Source organism: Oryctolagus cuniculus, chromosome 10, assembly GCF_051225735.1.
Source record: "Oryctolagus cuniculus isolate XC-2025 breed Fujian yellow rabbit chromosome 10, ASM5122573v1, whole genome shotgun sequence".
Taxonomy (NCBI): Eukaryota; Metazoa; Chordata; class Mammalia; order Lagomorpha; family Leporidae; genus Oryctolagus; species Oryctolagus cuniculus.
This window is the reverse complement of record NC_142876.1, coordinates 89059455-89078766: the sequence shown is the minus strand read 5'-3', so window position 1 is coordinate 89078766 and position 19312 is coordinate 89059455. Positions and strand designations below refer to the sequence as shown.

At 43.5% G+C, this 19312-nt stretch overlaps 1 protein-coding gene across 5 annotated transcripts in view; it reads left to right on the top strand.

Moving 5' to 3' along the window:
- Window positions 1–19312, top strand: part of PTPRG (protein tyrosine phosphatase receptor type G) — a 778020-nt gene that overhangs the window by 625268 nt on the left and 133440 nt on the right. For all 5 annotated transcript variants that reach the window (XM_051852247.3, XM_008260863.5, XM_008260864.5 and 2 more), the window contains exons 7-8: window positions 705–862; window positions 14808–15000. In XM_051852247.3, the coding sequence (XP_051708207.1) occupies window positions 705–862; window positions 14808–15000 (351 nt within the window). The remainder of the gene's footprint in view (window positions 1–704; window positions 863–14807; window positions 15001–19312) is intronic.

Sequence of the window (19312 nt, the reverse complement as noted above, 5' to 3'; positions counted from 1 at the left end):
AGGCACAGCTCCGGCCATTGCGGCCAATTGGGGAGTAAACCAGCAGTTGAATAAATTGAGTTATCATTAAGTATCAGGGTTGGGTTCCAGGTTAAATATCACTTCTTCCTGTGTATGGGAAGATACCTCTATTTTGTATACCAAAGTGGGGGGTGGGGGTCTGGTTCTGAGGGCCAGGTTGGTCCTTGCCTAGAATTCACTTTGATGTGCATAGATCTTGGATGAAATCATGATGGAAGGTAGCCAACTGGAATTGATAGTATGTTTTCTTTTCATAGTCATTCTTTCCTTATGTCCCAAGTATGTTTCACTCATTATTAGTTCATAGAGATTAGAAATAAACGAGGGCTATGGTGAAACAAGATAAGAAGGGATGAGTTAAAATAAAGCTGAACTCATTTCTTCTTTGCAGGACTGCTCAGAGACTTGACTGGATGTGAAGTGTTTTGTCTGTTTCTGGAAGAAGGGGGAGGGACTTTAACGCTTTAATGCCCATGGAAACTGCATGTGATGAAATACAGCGCGGTGCCGCTGAACACACCCTGGGATATGTTGTATTTTCTGAGGCTCTCACACCACCAAATGCTAGTGCTTTTCAGTGTATAAACAAACAGAAGGCTTGCGAGGTGACACCAGCATGCTGACAGTGTCAGCCGTGTCTGGGACAGGCTACAGCTTACCACTGTGTTTTTATTTCCAAACAGAGAAAGAGACCTTCCTGGATCCCTTCGTCCTCCGGGACCTCCTGCCTGCATCCTTGGGCAGCTACTACCGGTACACAGGTTCTTTGACCACGCCCCCATGTAGTGAAATTGTGGAATGGATTGTCTTCCGGAAGCCTGTCCCCATCTCTTACCATCAGGTAGCTATTCTGCCCCAAATGGGGTTTCTGTGTTTCCTTGTTTTGTGTTGACTCAACTACCTAGGGCCACTAGAATACACCAACAAGGGATTTTCCTTTGATTCTCTGCTCTTCCATTCTTTCTTCTTCCCAAAAAATATGTTTGTGAACCCAAGAAATTGTAAAATATTAAAACTTGGTTTCTCCACTGCACATCAGCTAACTAGCAGAGAACTACAAGTGTGACTTTAGGGTAATTGAAGGATTCAGTGTTGAGAAGATAGAATGCGCTCCTCTGGGGCACTGATTCTCCAGGCACTCTTCCAAGCTGTTTGTCTTCAGCCATTTGATCTGTGTGAACAGCACTCTGGTAAGGTAGGTACTACTTGCGACATTATTTTATACAGTAGACCTAGAGACACAGAAGATAGGTAGCTAGTGCAAGATCACACAGATGGTAACTCAGCCATTTTAGCTGTTCCCAGGGGTCACATTCTTTTGGACACTAAGCCAGCCACAATTCAGGTAAGAGGTTGGTGTACACAAAGCAGTGAAATCAGACTTGCCATTGGTTGAGCTCTTTCTGTATACCAAGCATTCACTAAGCACTTTACAGATATCAACTTAATCACTAGCAAAACAATGTTGAAAAATGGGTATAGCACTAACAAAGTATACATAGGACATCACGTCATAGAGAGATGGGCTAACATGCATAATGATTCATGGTTAATGAATGTGCTGAAGCCAGAAACCCATGTTTCTGACTACTGCACTGTATCGCTTCTATCTTAGTATGACCTGAACAAATTTCATGGGAAGGCAGAATTTAGGCCAAGCAGTTAGCTGAGTGTGGGAATTGATGAAATAGGAATATGGTTGGGATTAACGTCAGAAGAAGGGAAAAAAAAACCATGGGAGTGAAAGCCTTTGAATTATCTCATGAGGATTAATGAATAGAAGGGGAGAATTCTTAGAAGGCACATACTAGTTGTCACTAGGATAGTATGTACTGAGATAGGAAAAGAGTAATATCTCTCATGCATAATTCCCTGAAGTGGAGCCAGAAGCAAAATGTAGGATGTTCATCTGAGAGGATTTGAGCTGTTAACGAGGACTATCTGAAAAATGGAGTGTTTTTTATCAGGGTCTTTCTAGACATGACCCTCCTCCTCACAGCTGGACAGCGAGGGCTCACGACGTTCCACTGGCAAGAGTGAAAGTCTGGAATGCTGTGATCGCATCAGTAGTGTTACTGAAGCCCCAAGCAGCAAGACTCTGGCCTTAGCTGCTGTGTGTGTGTGTGTGTGTGTGTGTGTGTGGCGGGGGTGGGGGGTTGTCCAAAGACTTCCCTAACAGAGACAGAGCTTCAGAATAGGGGTCTAGGGTAGAGTTGGATCCCTGATCAAGCCTCTGTAGGGATTGTATCTTAAAGAAATGATAGTGAGGGCATTCTGAGATGAAACCAGTGGCGTGTCCTCATGGCCAGGACCACACCTAGAAAGTGAAACACATGCTTTTCTCTGTCATGTGACCTCTTAAACTCCGGGGTTTCTGACTCAGGTGTGTGATTAATTCTGTACTCGAGCAAAATTCTGGTCCCTGCTCGCTCCCAGCTTGTTTTCTCTGTTCCACAGCACAATACGATTGCTCTTAGTACTGCCGAGCGCAAGCGCTGGCTACCAAGTCAAATAATCTGGGTCTGAGATCAGATATTCAAGAGGATGGGGGATGAGCATTTGGCTTAGTTGCTACAATGCTGGTTAAAATTCCTGCGTCTCATGATACAGTGCTTGCATTGGAGTCTCCCGCTGCTCCTGACTCCAGCCTCCTGCTATTGAAGACCCAGGGAGGCAGCAGTGGCAGTTCAAGTGATTAGGTCCCTGCCATCCCATGTGAGACTTGGCTTGACTTCCCAGCTCCAGGCTTTGGCCTGGCCCTCCCCCAGCCATTGCACACATTTGGGGAGTGAACTAGCAGATGGGGGCTTCTCTCTCTCTTCTCTGTCTCTCTTTCTCTCTCTCTCTCTCTCTCTCTCTCTCCCCCTCTCTCTTTTGAAAAAATTTCAAGATGAATCTGAATAGACATTGACCAAGCAACTGATTGGCTGCTTTTGGGTCACGTGTCTATCCTTGAATAAGTCATCAGAGGTGTTGGATGCTGCCCATCTGGGAGTATATGAAGCAGGTGGTGACACAGGAGAGGTGCTTTATATCTGTCCAAACGATAGGTGCTGTGGGGCTAGCCTTATTTGGCCCATTGCATTAGGCAGTTATTTTACCATGAGAAGGAAGGACTGGCAATTTGATTTCTGAACACGATCTGCCAGCCTTAAAAAGAAAATAAAGAGAAAAATGAGTTTTCTTCCTAATGGTGAGGCCAACATTGTTTTTTTTTTTTTTTTTAAGCTAAAATAAGCTTGCAAGCCAAGTTTTTCTACCTGCAAGTTAAACAGGAGGAATCTTGTTTTTGTTTCGAGGGACTCCTTTCATCCCTTAAGAAAAATACTTTGAAAGGTTTGAGGTAATGAGGTTAAGAAATATAGGGGCTTGGCCACTTTTTTTGTAGGGTATCAAGTGGAGCTAAAGGGAGAAGGTGGTAGTTGGTTAGCTGGGGAGGAATCTGAAACGTTAACACTTAGTAGGTTCTATGGCATCTCCAGAATTTTAGTGGCTTCAAACAGAAGGCAGAGTTTGGAGTTTGGATGTCTTAGCAAGCGTTTGTCAGTTGGAAGCATTTTGACATTTGGTAACGGGATCCCTTAGAGAGTGCTTAGTTAGTACCTGCTTATGCTCCTGATCACTGCCACCAGTACACTCAAACAGAAGAAATAATGGAAGAGTTTTCCTTGGCTTCCAATATATGATTTCTGTGTAGATAATTGTGTTGCAAAGAAATAGAGAAGAAATTAATCATATTTGCTTTCAACTTTCTTTGCAATAATCCATCTCCAGATAACACTCTACTATTTATCAAACACTGCTTCATACCTCTGTTCCTCCCAAGGGAGGAAAACAGCTCATGTTCTTATGGCCAAACTGGATCCTGACTGGCTAGATTTGCAGAGGTCATAGCTGTGTCAGCCCTTGGAAGGGAAAGCATTAGCTATTCAAGTATTATCGCTCCAGACCTTCCCCCCATGACCCTGCCAACATTCTTTCTGAAGCCAGCACAGAGTGTTCATTTCAGAAAAGTGAACAATTTGGAAAAGCCAAGTAGACAGGAATTCTACGTCTGCTTCTATCAGAAAGAAAAACATTCCCAGGCCTTCAGTCTTCTACTTCTCTCAGGTGTCTGTCTCTCCCCCCCCCCCCCCTTTTCCTTCTCATCCAGTGTGGGTGCCTGCAAAGGATAAAAATAAGAACACGTTCATCCCAAAATATAGGAATTAACAAAAACTGTCAACTTGAATGATGTGGGTTTCTTTGAAGCCTCAGAGAGTACATTTGAGTAACCATGCATTTTCCTCTTGTGAATTTAGTTGATCATTCAAACCAGCCCTGTAAATAGACAGCTCTGTCTCTGGCTTGTGTGATGATCTAGATCAAAATACAGTGTTGCAGGAGATCCCCTGTCAGCTGGGTTGACCAGTAGTCAGTATGACTCCACAAGGCAAAAACCTTGCCGGGACCTTGTTCCTCAAACAGAATGGTGGCAGTCTCATTCCTGCAGTGGGAGGTTGAAGGAGTGGTTACCTGAATTGTGTTCATAATCAGTCAGTGAAGATGGTTAGGTAGGAAAGCAGTGTATGAGGTTCCTTTTATTCCGGGACAGTGGTTCTCAAATGATGATTCTTTGCCCATTGGCAACCATCCTAATGGTCCCTACCCAGGACTGTTTGCCTTCCAACAGTTAAAATATGGTGCTGCCTGTAATTTTCCCCAACACAAATTTTTTTAGGTGCTTCTTGGGGATGCTATCAAAAAGGCAGTAAATAAGTCTAACGTGTTTGCCTTTGGATGTTTAATTTTCTTTTCTCATAGTAAGCAGGAAGGCGTAGGGAAGATTTATTTGCATGACCCTTTTAAAACCCAAGTTATCTCTGTCATAAAGAGCTAAGCCACTCTTTGGAGTCAAGACCAAGGGCTTTGGAAGCAGACTGCATGGAGTCCGTTCCTGGCTCCATACTTTGTTCAAATTACTCAGCTTCTCTACCACTTGGCTTCTTGGTTTTCCCATGAGTAAAATTGTGATGGTAACAATTTCTACCTCATAGAGTCGTCATAAAGATTAAATAATACTAAGTGAGTTTAATCCTAGACTAGTGCCTTGTACCAGGAAGTGCTAAAGAGATCATTAGTGGGGCTGGCACTGTAGTGTAGTAGGTTAGCCTCTGCCTGAAGTGCCAGCATCCTATATGGGCACCTGTTTGTGTTCCGGCGGCTCCTCTTCCGATCCAGCTCTATGCTGTGGCTTTGGAAAGCAGTAGAAGATGGCCCAAGTCCTTGGGCACCTGCACCCATATGGGAGACCTGGAAGAAGCTCCTGGCTCCTGACTTCAGATTGGCTCAGCTCCAGCTATAGCAGGCATCTGGGGAGTGCACCAGCGGATGGGATATATCTCTCTATCTATGTATCTATGTATCTACCTATCTATCTATCTATCTATCTATCTATCTATCTATCTATCTATCTATCTCAGTCTCTCCCTCTCTCTGTAACTCTGCCTCTCAAATAAATAATAAATCATTAAAAAACAAAAAGAAAGAAAGATCGTTAGTTGGGTTTTTTGTTGTTGTTGCTGCTGCTGCTGTTCCTAAATAATCACCAAGCCTCTAGGGCAGTAGTGTTCAGTAGAAATAAAGCATGCTGTGTAATTCATTTAAAATTCTCTAGCAGTCACATTTTTAAAAGATTTATTTATTTATTTGAAATTCAGAGTGTGAGAGAGAGAGAGAGAAAGAGAAAGAGAAAGAGAAAGAGAAAGGTATCTTCTGTCTAATAATTTACTTCCCAAATGGTTCCAACAGCCAGGTTGGGCCTGGCTAAGCCAGGCTGAAGCCTGGAACCAGGAATTTCATCCTGGTCTCCTACAGGGGTGGTAGGGACCCAAGTACCTGGACCATCATACACAACCATCCAGAACATTATCAGGAATTCAGATAAGAAACAGAGCAGCCAGGACTCACGGAGTCATGGAGTGTCAGTTCGGTCCGTGAACTGACACTCTGATAGAGGATGCCAGTATTGCAAGCAGTAGCCAGTAGGTTAACCCACTGTACCAAAACACTAGCCCCAGTAGTCATGTTTTTTTCAAATGTTAATAGAAACAGATGAAATTAACTTTAACAATATAGCTTATTTAACCCAACATAACCAAGATATTACCATTTCATTGTAGAGGCTAGCCACTTTTTGAATGGAATAGCTATATGAGGCTACTGGTTCTCCAGCTCTAAGATTTATCTCAAGGCCACAACAACTAGTCAGTCTCTTAATGCAGAAAATTTCTCTTTCAACACAACACTGTGTGCTGTGCAGTGCCTGTGAATAAGAAGTTTTTACATGGTTGTGTTAATCAGCTTTTCATTACTATAATGAAATATTTAGGGCATCCAATGTTATGAATAGAAAGGCTTTTTGTAACTCACTGTTTTGGGGAATCAAGTCCAAATCAGGAAGCCCCTTTGATTTGACCTCTGCTAAGGGCAGCACATGGCAATGTCAGTGGCAGAGAAAGGATCAGATAGTGAGCCAGGAATCAGAGAGAGAGATGGGCTGAAACTCAGGGTTTTGTAACAATGCTCTCACGAGAAGTGTCTTCCTTCGGCGTGTGGTCCAGTGACCTCAGGACCCCCTCGTGGCTCCCCATCCCCCATAGTGCCTTTAACAAGGCTTTCACACCTGGGCCTGTCGGGCACATTCAGTGTCCCAGCTAATACCCAAGCCATAGCAGTGTGGGGTGAAGATACCATCCTTCGTCCAGAAGAGAGCACTTTCTTTGTTCACTGTGATTATTAGGGTCCTTTCTTTGTGTAGAAAGCCTTTCTATCAGTCCCTTCATGCAAAACTGCCTGTAGCTGCAGCACAGACGATGCCCTGCATGTATATTAGTTCCATAACTGCAATGCCTGAAGATGATCTTCTTGGGAAGGACAAGGTTTATTTCAGCTTCTAATTTGGAGATTACCATTCAGGATCAGGCGGCCCCTTAGTCCAGCGTTTGTGGAGGCTGATTATGGTGGGTACCCAGGCACAGTCACACAGGGTGAGCCAGGAAACACAAAGAGAGAACTGAACAGAATACAAATTCAAATAAATCAAACCTCTCTCCAAAACCACCCTCCAAGGGCACCCCTGAAGTGACCCAACGACCTCCCATGGGCCCTATCAGACACCATCATTAGATCAAATCTCCACCCTTAATCCATCAGCCATTAACATTAAGACATCAGAGTTTCTGCATGAGTTTTTGCAAGTAAATCATCCTCAGCCCCAAATTGCTAGTTATTCTCCGATTTTATTTTTGCAGCAGTGGTTCAGTAGTACTTTGGGTGCTCCCAGCTATTGGGAATTTAATATTCTACCATCCTTGTGTCATTTAATAATGAGGCAACAAAAGAGGGCCTGCCCTTTGATCTCTCAAATGTATGGTAAAGCCTAAGTGTGTCCGTGAACTCAGGGGGGGACATTGCAGTCCCTAATGCTTATCGTTGGATATCTTACTATGCTAATAGTAGACTCTAGTTTTGTTTAATTCCAATTATATACCCATCCCGTTTTATTTTACTTGTTTAAAGATTTTATTTATTTATTTGAGAAACAGTTACAGACAGAGAGAGGGAGAGACAGAGAAACAGGTCTTCCATCTGCTGGTTCACTCTTCAAATGGCAGTATCAGCCAGAGCTGGACCGATCGAAGCCAGGAGCCGGGAGCTTCTTCCAGGTCTCCCATGTGGGTGCAGGGGCCCAAGCACTTGGGCTGTCTTCCACTTCTTTCCCAGGGAAATTGCAGGGAGCTGGATAGAAATGGAGTAGCCGGGACTTGAACCAGTGCCCGTATGGGCTGCTGGCGCTGCAAGAGAAGGCTTAACCTACTATGCCACAGCACAGGCCCCCTTTTTCTTTTTTCTTTTTTAATGTTTTATACCTTTCCCTTCAAATAGTGTGCCTATTGGCCCTTCAGTGGTTCATGATTATATTACTTTTGGTTTTTTCTCAATTCCTCCCTTCGGCCACAACAGTCCGCTCCCTACATCTTGTAAACGAGAGTTCTCTCCACATATGAATGGCATGAATAGATTTCAACTTTCCTTTGATTTGAAACGGCAGATTAAAAACTAATTATTCCCTGTAATACTTTTATGATAAAAACTAAGTTGAACTGATTTATGTGTACTTCCTGCCAACACATTTGCAATTCAAGGTTAAAAATTGTTCTTGAAAGAGTACCAGTTAAAATGCAGTTACAACTCCCTCAGCAGGGATAAAAGAAAGAAATGTTTTACACCTTCCCTTCAAAAGTTAAAAAGTCAATTTAATATGCTAGAAATAAAAGCTTTCATCTATTTTCACTAAATAATAAAGACTTCATTAATTGTATTAAAGGAAAGATAAATCCAAGTGTGTTTAGTACCCAACTCTGGAAACAGATAAGGTGAATAACAGCAAATGCCCTGCAGGGCAGTGGAAGTGTTTTCTCTTGGTGCTCGCCATCTTGTTTCACACTTCCTGGTTCTTCCTGTGTTGGGCCATCCATAGTTTGTTCAAAATACAAATAGATTTATGTTGCAAGTGCAGGTTGCCTTATGTGGAACGGCCTGGGGGTCAGCTAAAGGAATCTTCTATCACCACATGCAGTGTGTGCACTGCAGTGTTGCTCTTCAGTGGCTAACTGAGAGCCTGTTACGCACATAGCATGGAGTGGCTGACAGCATAGAAAACATAATCCCACCCATTTGGGTTTATGTTTTATTAAAAAAAATGTATCTATTCGAAAGGCAGAGTGACAGGGGAAGAGACAGGGAAAGAAAGAGATCTTCCATCTCCTGGTTCTCTCCCCAAATGGCCACAACAGTCTTGTCTGGGCCTGGCCAAAATCAAGAGCCTGAAACTCCATCTAGATCTCCAACATGGGGCCCAAGAACTTGGGCCATCATCTGCTGCTTTCTCAGGCACATTAGCAGGGAGTAGTCTGGACTCAGATCGGCACTCTGATATTGGATACCAGCATTGCAAGTGGCGGCTTAACCCACTGCACCATAATACTGGCCCATATTCTGGGTGTCTAATCCTCAACTTCACCTCTTACTTCCAGCGGGACCTTGGACACATTACTTAATATGTCTAAGTCCGGTTTCCTTTTTATTTAATAATACTAATACAAATACTATTATTAGTAATAATAGTACCACCAACCTTTTGGGATTTCTGTGAGCCTTAAGTAGGAAAAAAGCACATACCAACCACTCTTTGCACAATAATAAGCACTGCATAACTATTGGCTGCTGGTTTTAATGACAGAATATTGATGTTATTAGTAATGTTACTTTAATGGTACTATTTTAAGTTGGAAGGAAGTTGGAAACCAAAATGATTTCTGTATATTGCCTAGCAAATTATGTGGCACATAGTAGGTTGATAAATATGTTATAAGGATGGAAAGCAGTTAGAGCATTTTATAGCTGTTGTCAGCCTAGAGTATAACCATAGTTACCAGTCCTCGTAAAATACTAACATTAGTAGCAGTAATACTTATGGAACATCTACTGTGTGCCAGGAATTATTCCAAACACTCCACATAGAATAACTCAATGAATAGTTCCAAAAACCATACAAAGTAGACAATGCTGTTATCTCGGTTGTAAAAAGAAGGGCAGAGGAAGATTAAATAGTTTAACCCAAATCACACATTTCACAGATAGTGTTTTAAAATGGAATTTTGAAACCAGGCAGCAAGAGTAAGAGTTTTCAAGTGGGAGAAGTAGCCACAGACCATTTGAACCCTACAGTTAAGGGTGGGAGGCTGTTGAAAGGTGTTGAACAGACACGTGGAATAATCTTGTTTACATTAAAAAAGTTTTTAAGAGACAGATGGAGGAACCAAGAGAGAGAGAAAGCAAGCTTCCATCTGCTGGCTCGCTTCTCAGAATTCCCACAAGGGCCCCAGCTGGGCCAAGACCAAAGCCAGGGACTAGGAAGTCACTCCTGGTCTCCCACATGGGTGTCAGGGACCCAACCACTTGAACTGTCATCTGTTTATTCCCCAGCTGTGCAGTAGCCAGGAAGCTGAACTCTAAAATGGGGCCAACACTTGAACCCAGGCTATTCAATATGGGAGTTGGGTGTCTTGACTGCCAAGCCAACCACCACTCCTGTGTACATGTTAAAAAGATTAGTATATAATTGTTAACCAGGTCTAGAACAGTAGGACAGAATAAGCACCATACACGTGGACTGGTGAGAGGTCCAGAGAGATACACCTGTGTCTATACAGCTGATTTTATGGCCCTCGCATCACTCAGCACTGCCATGATATACAACTCTAGGGGATACTTTCTCATTATGCTCTTATGGCATCTTGAAATAAAGCAAAATGGAGGGCTAAGGCAAGAGTGAGGATCCAGGGGCTGGCGCTGTGGCACAGTGGGTTAGCCACTGTCTGCAATGCCAGCATCCCTTATGGGCTCCAGGTTGAATCTCGGCTGTTGTGCTTCTGATCCAGCTCTCTGCTAATGCACCTGGGAAAGCAGTGGAAGATGACCCAAGTCCTTGAGTTCCTGCACCCATGTGGGAGACCTGGATGAAGCTCCTGGCTCCTGGCTCCTGGCTCCTGGCTTCTGGCTTCTGGCTTCTGGCTTCTGGCTTCTGGCTTCTGGCTGTGGCCTGGCCCAGCCATTTGTGGAGTGAACCAGCAGATGGAAGATCTCTCTCTTTCTCTCTGTCTCTGTCTCTGTCTCTGTAACTCTTGAGTGAGGATCATCCAGGGACAACCTGTAGCAGCTGTGTCATGATGCATTGGTATTTTTGTAGCCCACATGACCAGTACTTACCTGCCCATGTGAACAGCATAGACTTCCCAGCTCTCCAAGAATCATGGAGGTTTCCACTCAGTTGGCCAAGCATGCCATTTACCATAAAGACAGGCCAGTGGCGTTTCTCAGTTGGCCTAGAGGAGTGACAGGGTTTTCGTGAATGCTGCCAACCTCCTGAAGGACATTCGATGGTCTGCTTAGCTGGCCCTCCTGCTTGAGCTCTTTTGTAGGACTGTCAAGCGAAACTGTGGTCCAGCTGACAACGTAATATCATTCAGGTCACTGGCTCACTCTCAGAACCATCACATCCCTCCTGACGAATCTTTGGACAAGCTGAGTTAATGACAAGGAAGCAGCCTCAGCATTTAAGCCATAGCACATCATTAATCTGTAAGGGCAATTTAAGCAAAAGCATTTTTGTGTTAAATTCAGAACCTGCCTTTTTGTTTTTTACAGTTATATGATTAATTCTTTTCTGAGACATTAGAAATAAACTGTCTTAGGAGAAGAAACGCTGGCTGTGAGAAAAGCAAGCTTCTACAGCATAAACAAACCTAAGAGGCAGGGTTGCTGAGAGGGGCTCCCAGACCATGCTTCTGTGGCTTCGGAGAAATGAAATTCTTTTGGGACAGTTTGCCATCTCTTCCAGAAAATTTCCTGTCAAACTTACTGTTTGGCAACCCAGTCCATTAAAAAAAAAAAAAAAAAATCACCCTGAAGTTAAGAAAATCCTCCTTCTATTCAACTCATGTCTTTAGAGCTATAATTCAAACCAATCTCCTTTTCTTTGGCCTTCTTGGGATTGCAAGGGAACTGGTCAGCATTTCCACATACGAGGGCCTTTCATCAAATTACTCCTTATTCTCCTTTCTTCGGGCTAACAGTTCCGCTTCCTGTAACCTTTAGTTGCAGGATTTATTCTCCAACCTTTTAATAATTTTGATTGGTCTTTCCCTGGATTGTCTCCAGAGGGCTTTTATGAATTCCTGTCATATAAATTTTTTTTTCACTTTATTTGAAAGGCAGGGAGACAGAGAGGGAGAGAGAGAGACAGTGGTCTTCCATCTGCTGGTTCACTCCCCAAAAGCCTGCAACAGCTAAGGCTGGGCCAGGTCAAAGCTAGGAGCCAGGAACACCATCTGTGACTCCTCCAGGTCTCTGATGGAGGTGGCAGGGGTACACGTAGTTGATTGATCACCTGCTACCTTCCTAGAGTCTACATCAGCAGGAAGCTGGATTGGAAGGGGAGTAGCTGGCAACATAAACCAGGCACTCCAATATGGGATGTAGTAGTCCCAAGCGGCAGCTTAAGCCACCACGCCATACACCCACCACTTGTCATATAATCTTAAGAAGCTATTTTCTCTCAGAAAATCCAAAACCTGCTGTCATGTGCTGATGCATCCAGTTCTGATTTTGGTAGTGCTCTCAAGTGGGGGCACATCACTTGGTTGAGGTGATTGTCGGCATCTTTAGTTGCTTATATCTCCGTGAGTCTCATGTGGACAGTATAGCAGTCCAAGTTTCTGTCATTTATTGCCTTCCTCTATTTATTATAAATAAAGAAAAAATAGCAGAAGGAAGAATGGGAAGGGAGACAAATTCTAAATAGAGAAATGGTGAATTTGTCAGAGGACAGAAGTGACTCATGGGGAATTGGATCACACAGGCTTAAGGGACCATTTTTGATTTCACGCTGCTTGAGAATCCATCTCTGGGTCTATGAGGCTGGTGAGAAGGCAGAAACATCTCCTGGCTTATTATCACTGGACATGAGCAGTAGAATTGGAGGGGAGATGGGATGGTAGGTGAATCCATACACTTAAATGATTTTTTTGGCCAAAATCACCTTGTAAATTCATCACATTCTCATGCAAAGAAAGGGAGTTTGACATTGTTCAGAAGGAGCTCATTTTCTGTGTCATTCTTGAGACTTCTTGAAAACCAGTGGGGCTCTAGGCTTCAAGATGACCCCCCAGAAGTTACACAAATCCAGGTAGTGATTGTGTGTTCATTGTATACGTGAGTGTTAGCTGCCTCCTGGGTTGCACAAGCCTACAGCAGCCACTGTGTGCCTGCTTAGCATCTCTTCTTAACATCATCCCTCCTGCCACCCCCTCCTCCAGAAAGCATCCTGACCCAAGTCACACTGGAGGAGCCACGTGGGAAGGAAATGCTTCTTTTTGTTTTTCTCTTCTTTGTTCCAGTTTGTCCCCTACCTCCAAGAGTTAGTATTTTTTGGCAATGGCAGTTAAATTTTTTGTTTGTTGGACAGGCAGAGTGGACAGTGAGAGAGATAGAGAGAAAGGTCTTCCTTTGCCGTTGGTTCACCCTCCAGTGGCCACCGCGGTGGGCGCATCACGCTGATCCGAAGGCAGGAGCCAGGTGCTTCTCCTGGTCTCCCATGGGGTGCAGGGCCCAAGCACCTGGGCCATCCTCCACTGTACTCCCTGGCCACAGCAGAGAGCTGGCCTGGAAGAGGGGCAACCGGGACAGAATCTGGCGCCCCGACCGGGACTAGAACCTGGTGTGCTGGCGCCGCAAGGCGGAGGATTAGCCTAGTGAGCTGCAGCGCCAGCCCATTGGGCAGTTAAATTACAACCCATTTCTTTGGTACCCTAGAGTCCCTCAAGTATAAATTTTTTAAAGATTAGAACAAGGAAATTCCCCCCAAAGAATCTCTTTTGGTAGTACAAGGATGATCTTATGTTAGATTTTTTTATTTCCTCTGCATTTCTGCAATGTTTAGTCAGCAATTTGGAAAAAGATTTGTTTCTTTGAAAGGCAGAGTTGGAGAGAGAGAGAGAGAGAGAGAGAAAGTCCTCCATCCAGTGGTTCACTCCCCAAATGACCACAACAGCTGTAGCTGACCCATGTGGATGGCAGGCACTCAAGCCCATGAGCCATCTTCTGCTGTTTTCCTGGGCACATTATCTGGGAAAGAAGAGGAGAGGTTAAGACTTAAACTGGGATGCCTACGTAGAAGGTGGCAGCTCAACTCACTGTGCCACCATACTAGCCCCCTGGTCAGCAATTGTTGTGGAAGATCTTCCTTAATAATATTAATAATGGTGGTAGCTGTTAATCTTTACTGCGAGTTTACTGCTTGCTACATAATTTAATTTTAATCCTTTCAACAGCTTTGTGAGAGAGGTGCTACTATGACATGTTTTCCAGGAGAAGAAACTTGAGTTACAGAAAGCTTGAGAAGTTTGTCCGTGATCACCCATCTGTTAAATGTTGAACTTGGGCAGTTTCATTTGTCCATGCATTGAGCACTTAGCCTTTGCTGAGCTTGATCCTTAGACTATCAGACGCAGTGCTTGTTAAATAAGAACTTAATCACTAAAATTTTATTTTGTGCTAGGAACTGTTTCCAGCAGTGTGTGTAAGTTAAGTATTTTGTCAGTGTTGAGTGTAGACAAAACTCCTGTTGGGTAGATCTTGTCATGAGGATCACATTTTACTGAGGAGGAATTAAGTGGCTTCCTCAGGGTCACAGAGTCAGGAGGGCGAGGGATGGAGCTAGAATCCACACCAAGGCAGGGAGGAGTTATCGTCGTAGCTCAAACATTAGGACCACTGATAGTTCCTTCCATGCAGTAGGCAGCATTCTTCCTAACATCTGCACCAGGAGGGAGCTTCAGCCCAGCCCTACCCTGACTCTCTGCTCCTTCCCCTAATACTGCAGGGCCTGGGGTGGAGGCCCAGCACTGAGAGAGGAGCTCTCGCCTGAGACTCAGCTCTCCGTACACATGAAGTGTTTTCCTACTTCGCTGGCTGGACAGAAGTCGCAGCTAGATAAGCACGTTGGCAGTGATGGCAGCAGGCACCCTCGCGTCCTGCTGGCTGGATCAGCCTTGGCATCAGCATCGGGCACTTCCTCCCATTTTTGTGCTTTTATCGCATACACCCCTGTCTGCCTGGAACCCCGCAGCTTTGCTAATGGACCTGCTTTTGTTTTCTTCCCCTCTCTCTGGTTCTCTGTCCAGCTCGAAGCTTTTTATTCCATCTTCACCACGGAGCAGCAGGACCACGTGAAGTCGGTGGAATATCTGAGAAACAACTTTCGACCACAGCAGGGTCTCCACGACAGGGTGGTGTCCAAGTCCGCAGTCCGGGACGCCTGGAACCATGACATGGCAGACTTCCTCGACAACCCCCTGGGGACCGAAGCCTCTAAAGGTATTCTTGGATTAAATGCCCTGGCCCGAAGCAAGATGCCTTATCGGAAATCACTTTAAATGAAAGGCAGTTCAAAGCCAGCCAAGAATTGGAACTTGGTGTTAAGAGCATATGTTTCTCTGCTGAAAGAAACCTGTCTGGATTACAAATTGAGGCAGTCATGGGACTAGCTAGGAGGAAATAGAAATGTTCAGAATTGCCCTTTTCACTAGTACCAGATCAGTCATTCCCTCTATAACTTCAAAACTAACTAGCAATGCCTAAGAGAGCTCAAGGCAAAGTGCCTTGCTCTGTAACTCTCCCTGCTGAGGTTGGTAGGTTATGTCTGAAGTCACGCGTGGTGATGATTTGGAGTTGCACTGTACATAGCTGGGAGCTCCTACTCCAGACCCCCACCCCCATGGAAATCACTCGCATTTGTCACCTGTTATTGAAAGCTTTAATTCCTATCTGATAAACATGAATTCACCGTTTTCAGGCATCTTGATCTTTTCTGCTTCTATTTTCTCATATGAAAGGAAGATGTATTTCTCTCCCAGCAAACTAGAAAGTCTCATTCTGTCCTTACGCGCGTCCTGGTGTGGAGCTCTGGGATTTGTCATGGTTGTGGCACGGAGCTCAGACAACGTCTGGAGAATTGAGGTTGGTCCAGGCTCTAGCCCTTGAAAGGGAGGAAGGAGAAACAAGGAATCTCCTTAGGGTGCCAAGAGATGGTTATTTCCCAATCAGGGATGTTCCTTCTTCAAAACTCAGCTTGGGTAAAATGGAAAGAGATTGTGTTACTTGTCTACACTGGAAGTAGGCTATTATTTTTGTGTTCAGAATTCTATGGGAAGGCTTCCTTTCTATAGGACCTTTGCTCCAGCCCCATCAAAAAGGGCCAATTTACTGCCCCAGGAATGTTTTGGCTACTTGAAGAATGAGGTTATATTCCATCAGTCAGCTGCATTGACGTGCTATGTAATAAGAGGGAGCCCATTTTTCCGGGCTCAAGGATCCAAAAAGGTGCTGAAGGAAGAGGAAAGGGAGTTTGAGGATGTGGTCATTTCCTTCCCGTCTGTGATTCTGTTGGAGAACACTGAGTAGAAGGTCGTTTGGCCACGTTCTCTGTAGAAACACTTGAGATCCAAGTTATTTGGGTCTGACACCTTTTCCAAGGCAACATTCATTGAGAACAGTGGGAGAATTAGCAACTCACAAACCTATAAAATATCTCGGGTTGGGCTAGCACAGAAGGCCTCACCTGAACTAATATTCTTAACCTAGCTAAAAATAAATAACAAAACTCAGGGGCTTTCTCTCAAGAGAACTTGCTTGGGAAAAAGCAAGGAGCATGGGGTGGACTATTTTATGCGAGGTGGGATGTGGAGGGCATGTGAGGGTGAGGAATTTATATCACAGGTAAGCATAAGACTTGGTAGCTCAGAATTGCTGAGATTATGACAGTGAGAAGCTCTTTCTTGAAAAATGGGCTGAGCACGTGATAGATACATCAGCTGTGTAGAGGAAATATATGGCCTTTATTATCTGAGAAAGTTGGAACAGATAATGGTTTTTGTTGCATTAAATTGTCAAAGTGGGCAAGATCTTGCACTGAGCAGACTCTGAATTTGACCAGAGTTAGGGATCCGTCCTTCATATGGGTAATCACTTCTTCATTTCATGAGGTTGGCCCAGTTATCACAGTGTCCAGTGCTGACTCTTTTTTTATGTCTTATGTATTTGTTTTGCTTCAAAGAAGCATTTTCTCTATCATTAATAATAATGATAATGATGATAATGCATTTATTTTCTAAAATGTTGCATCAATATAAAGAAAACAGATTTTATGCATTCTATAGGTGCATTTCCAAGAAGAAAACCACACTTTCCTCTCTCCCTGTTCTCCCCATCCTCAATCTTCCTCCCTTCCCTCTCTTCATCAGTTTTTGCAAATATATAATTTCAATCCACCCCATATTCACAGGCTTAATTTGCCTCTAGTCATAATATTCAACAAGTAAGAAGTAGGAAGACCACAGTTCCACAGGGGTATACACAGAAGAGCTGAACACAGCAATCATATCCTAAAATGACTATTTCGTTTTTATAGATTTTTTTGGTATTCTATATTAACTACCACATGTCAGAAAAAATATATGATAGTTGTCTTTTTGAGACTGGCTTATTTCACTAAGCATAATGGTTTCCAGTTGCATCAATTTTGTTGCAAAAGACAGGACTTCATTCTTTTTATGGCTGAGGTGCTATTCAATAGTGTATATATAAGATATTTTCTTTATCCAGTCATCAGTTAATGGACATCTGGGTTAATTCCATATCTTAGCTATTGTGAATTGAGCTGCATTAAATATAGGGGTACAAGTAACTCATGTGCTGATTGCTGATAATATTTCGTTTGTGTAAATTCTCAAGAGTGGGATAGCTGGGTCATATGACAGATCTGTTTTCAGATCTCTGAGGAATCTTCATACTGTCTTCCATAATGGTTGCACTAGTTTACATTTCCAATAACACTGCATTACAGTACCTTTTCTCCTGCATCCTCACCAGCATTTATTATTTTTTGATTTTTGGATGATAGCCATGCTAACTGGAGTGAGATGATACATAATTGTGGTTTTTATTTCCATTTTTCTGATGACTAGTGATCCTGAGCATTTTTTCATGTGTCTGTTGGCCATTTGTATTTCATCCTTTGCGAATTACCTGTTCATGCCCTTTACCCATGTCTTAACTGGATTGTTTGTTTTGTTGTTGATAAGTTTCTTGAGTTCTTTGTAGATCCTGGATATTAATCCTTTATCAGTTGCATAGTTTGCAAATATTTTCTCTCATTTTGTTGATTGCCTCTTCACTTTGTTGAGTGCTTCCTTTGCAGTGCCGAAGCTTCTTAGCTTGATGTAATCCAATTTGTTTGGTTTTATCTTTATTGCTTGTGGCTCTGGGGTCTTTTCCAAGTAGTCTTTGCCTAAACCAACATCTTGCAGAGTTTCCCCTAGTAATTTGATTGTACCAGGTCATAGATTTAGGTCCTTGATCCATATGGAGCTGACTTTTGTATAAGGTGTAAAGTAGGGATTTTGTTTTGTAATTCTACACTTAGGTCGTTTTCCCCCAGTGCTGACTTTTAAGATGTGGGAACATTAGCAAGTTTCCTGATGTTCCTAGAAGCAGACTCTGACATATATATATAGATGCAGCCCTACTTGTCTTTTTTCATTTTTGTTTTAGAGACAAAGAAAGTAAGAGCTAGTGAGAAAGGGAAAGAGCTCCCATTCACTGGTTCACTTTCAAAATGCCTGTGATGGCTGAAGTGGGGAGCCAGAAGCACAATGCAATTACTTGACCCAGTGCTGCTACTTACCAGGGTTTACATTAGCAAGAACCTGGAGTCTATAGCCAGAGTGAGGAACTGAAGCCAATGTGGCACATGGACATGTTAACGCCTGCTCTGTGTGTGTGCGCGTTTGCGTGTGCGTGTATGTGTCTTTATTTGGAAGGCAAAGTGAAAGAGAGAGATCTTCTATCCACTGTTTCACTCTTCAAATGGCCACTAACAGAAGGGGCTAGACCAGGCCAAAGCCAGGAACCTGGAACTCCATACGGAACCTGGAACACCCACTCAGGTGAGTGGCAGGATCCCAAAGTACTTGAGCTATCTTCTGCTTCTTTCCAAGGCCCTCTAGCAGGGAACTGGATTGGAAGCAGGATAGCCAGGATTCAAAGCAGTGCTTTGATATTGCATCCCATATCAAAGCAGTGGCTTCACCCACTACACCACCAACTGGCCCAAATCTGTGTTTTTAATATTGTAGAATAGTGAAAATTTTCACTAATCCTCTGTGAGGATCTGATCACTGAGTCTGAAAAATAAACAACTGGCAGACAGATTAACAGGGGGAAAGTTGTTTGAGTTTTATTATGTACACAAGAGTATCACATGAAAGAAAAGTGAGTATATGATACTCAGAGATCTAGAAGTTCATATATCCTCTTCGTAGGGGATAAATGAGGGGAGTTAGTGACTTAGTGGGAAGTAACTGATTTGGAGAAAAGATGAGTGGATCCTCTGAAGAATAGGTGATGCATGTGACAGAGTTGGGCTGACATGGTGAAAACATCTACTCTTGTCTCCTGTGATCCAAGTTAATCTTACTGGTTGGTGAACTTCCCAGAGAGGGAATTCATGAAAATTGAGTTTCTTTTGCAGGCTCTGTCTTCAGGCAGGTAAGGAGGACCCAAAGTCCTCACTAGGATTGGTTGTACAGCCTAGGAGTTAAGGTTTCGGTATCCCATATCAGAGTGCCTG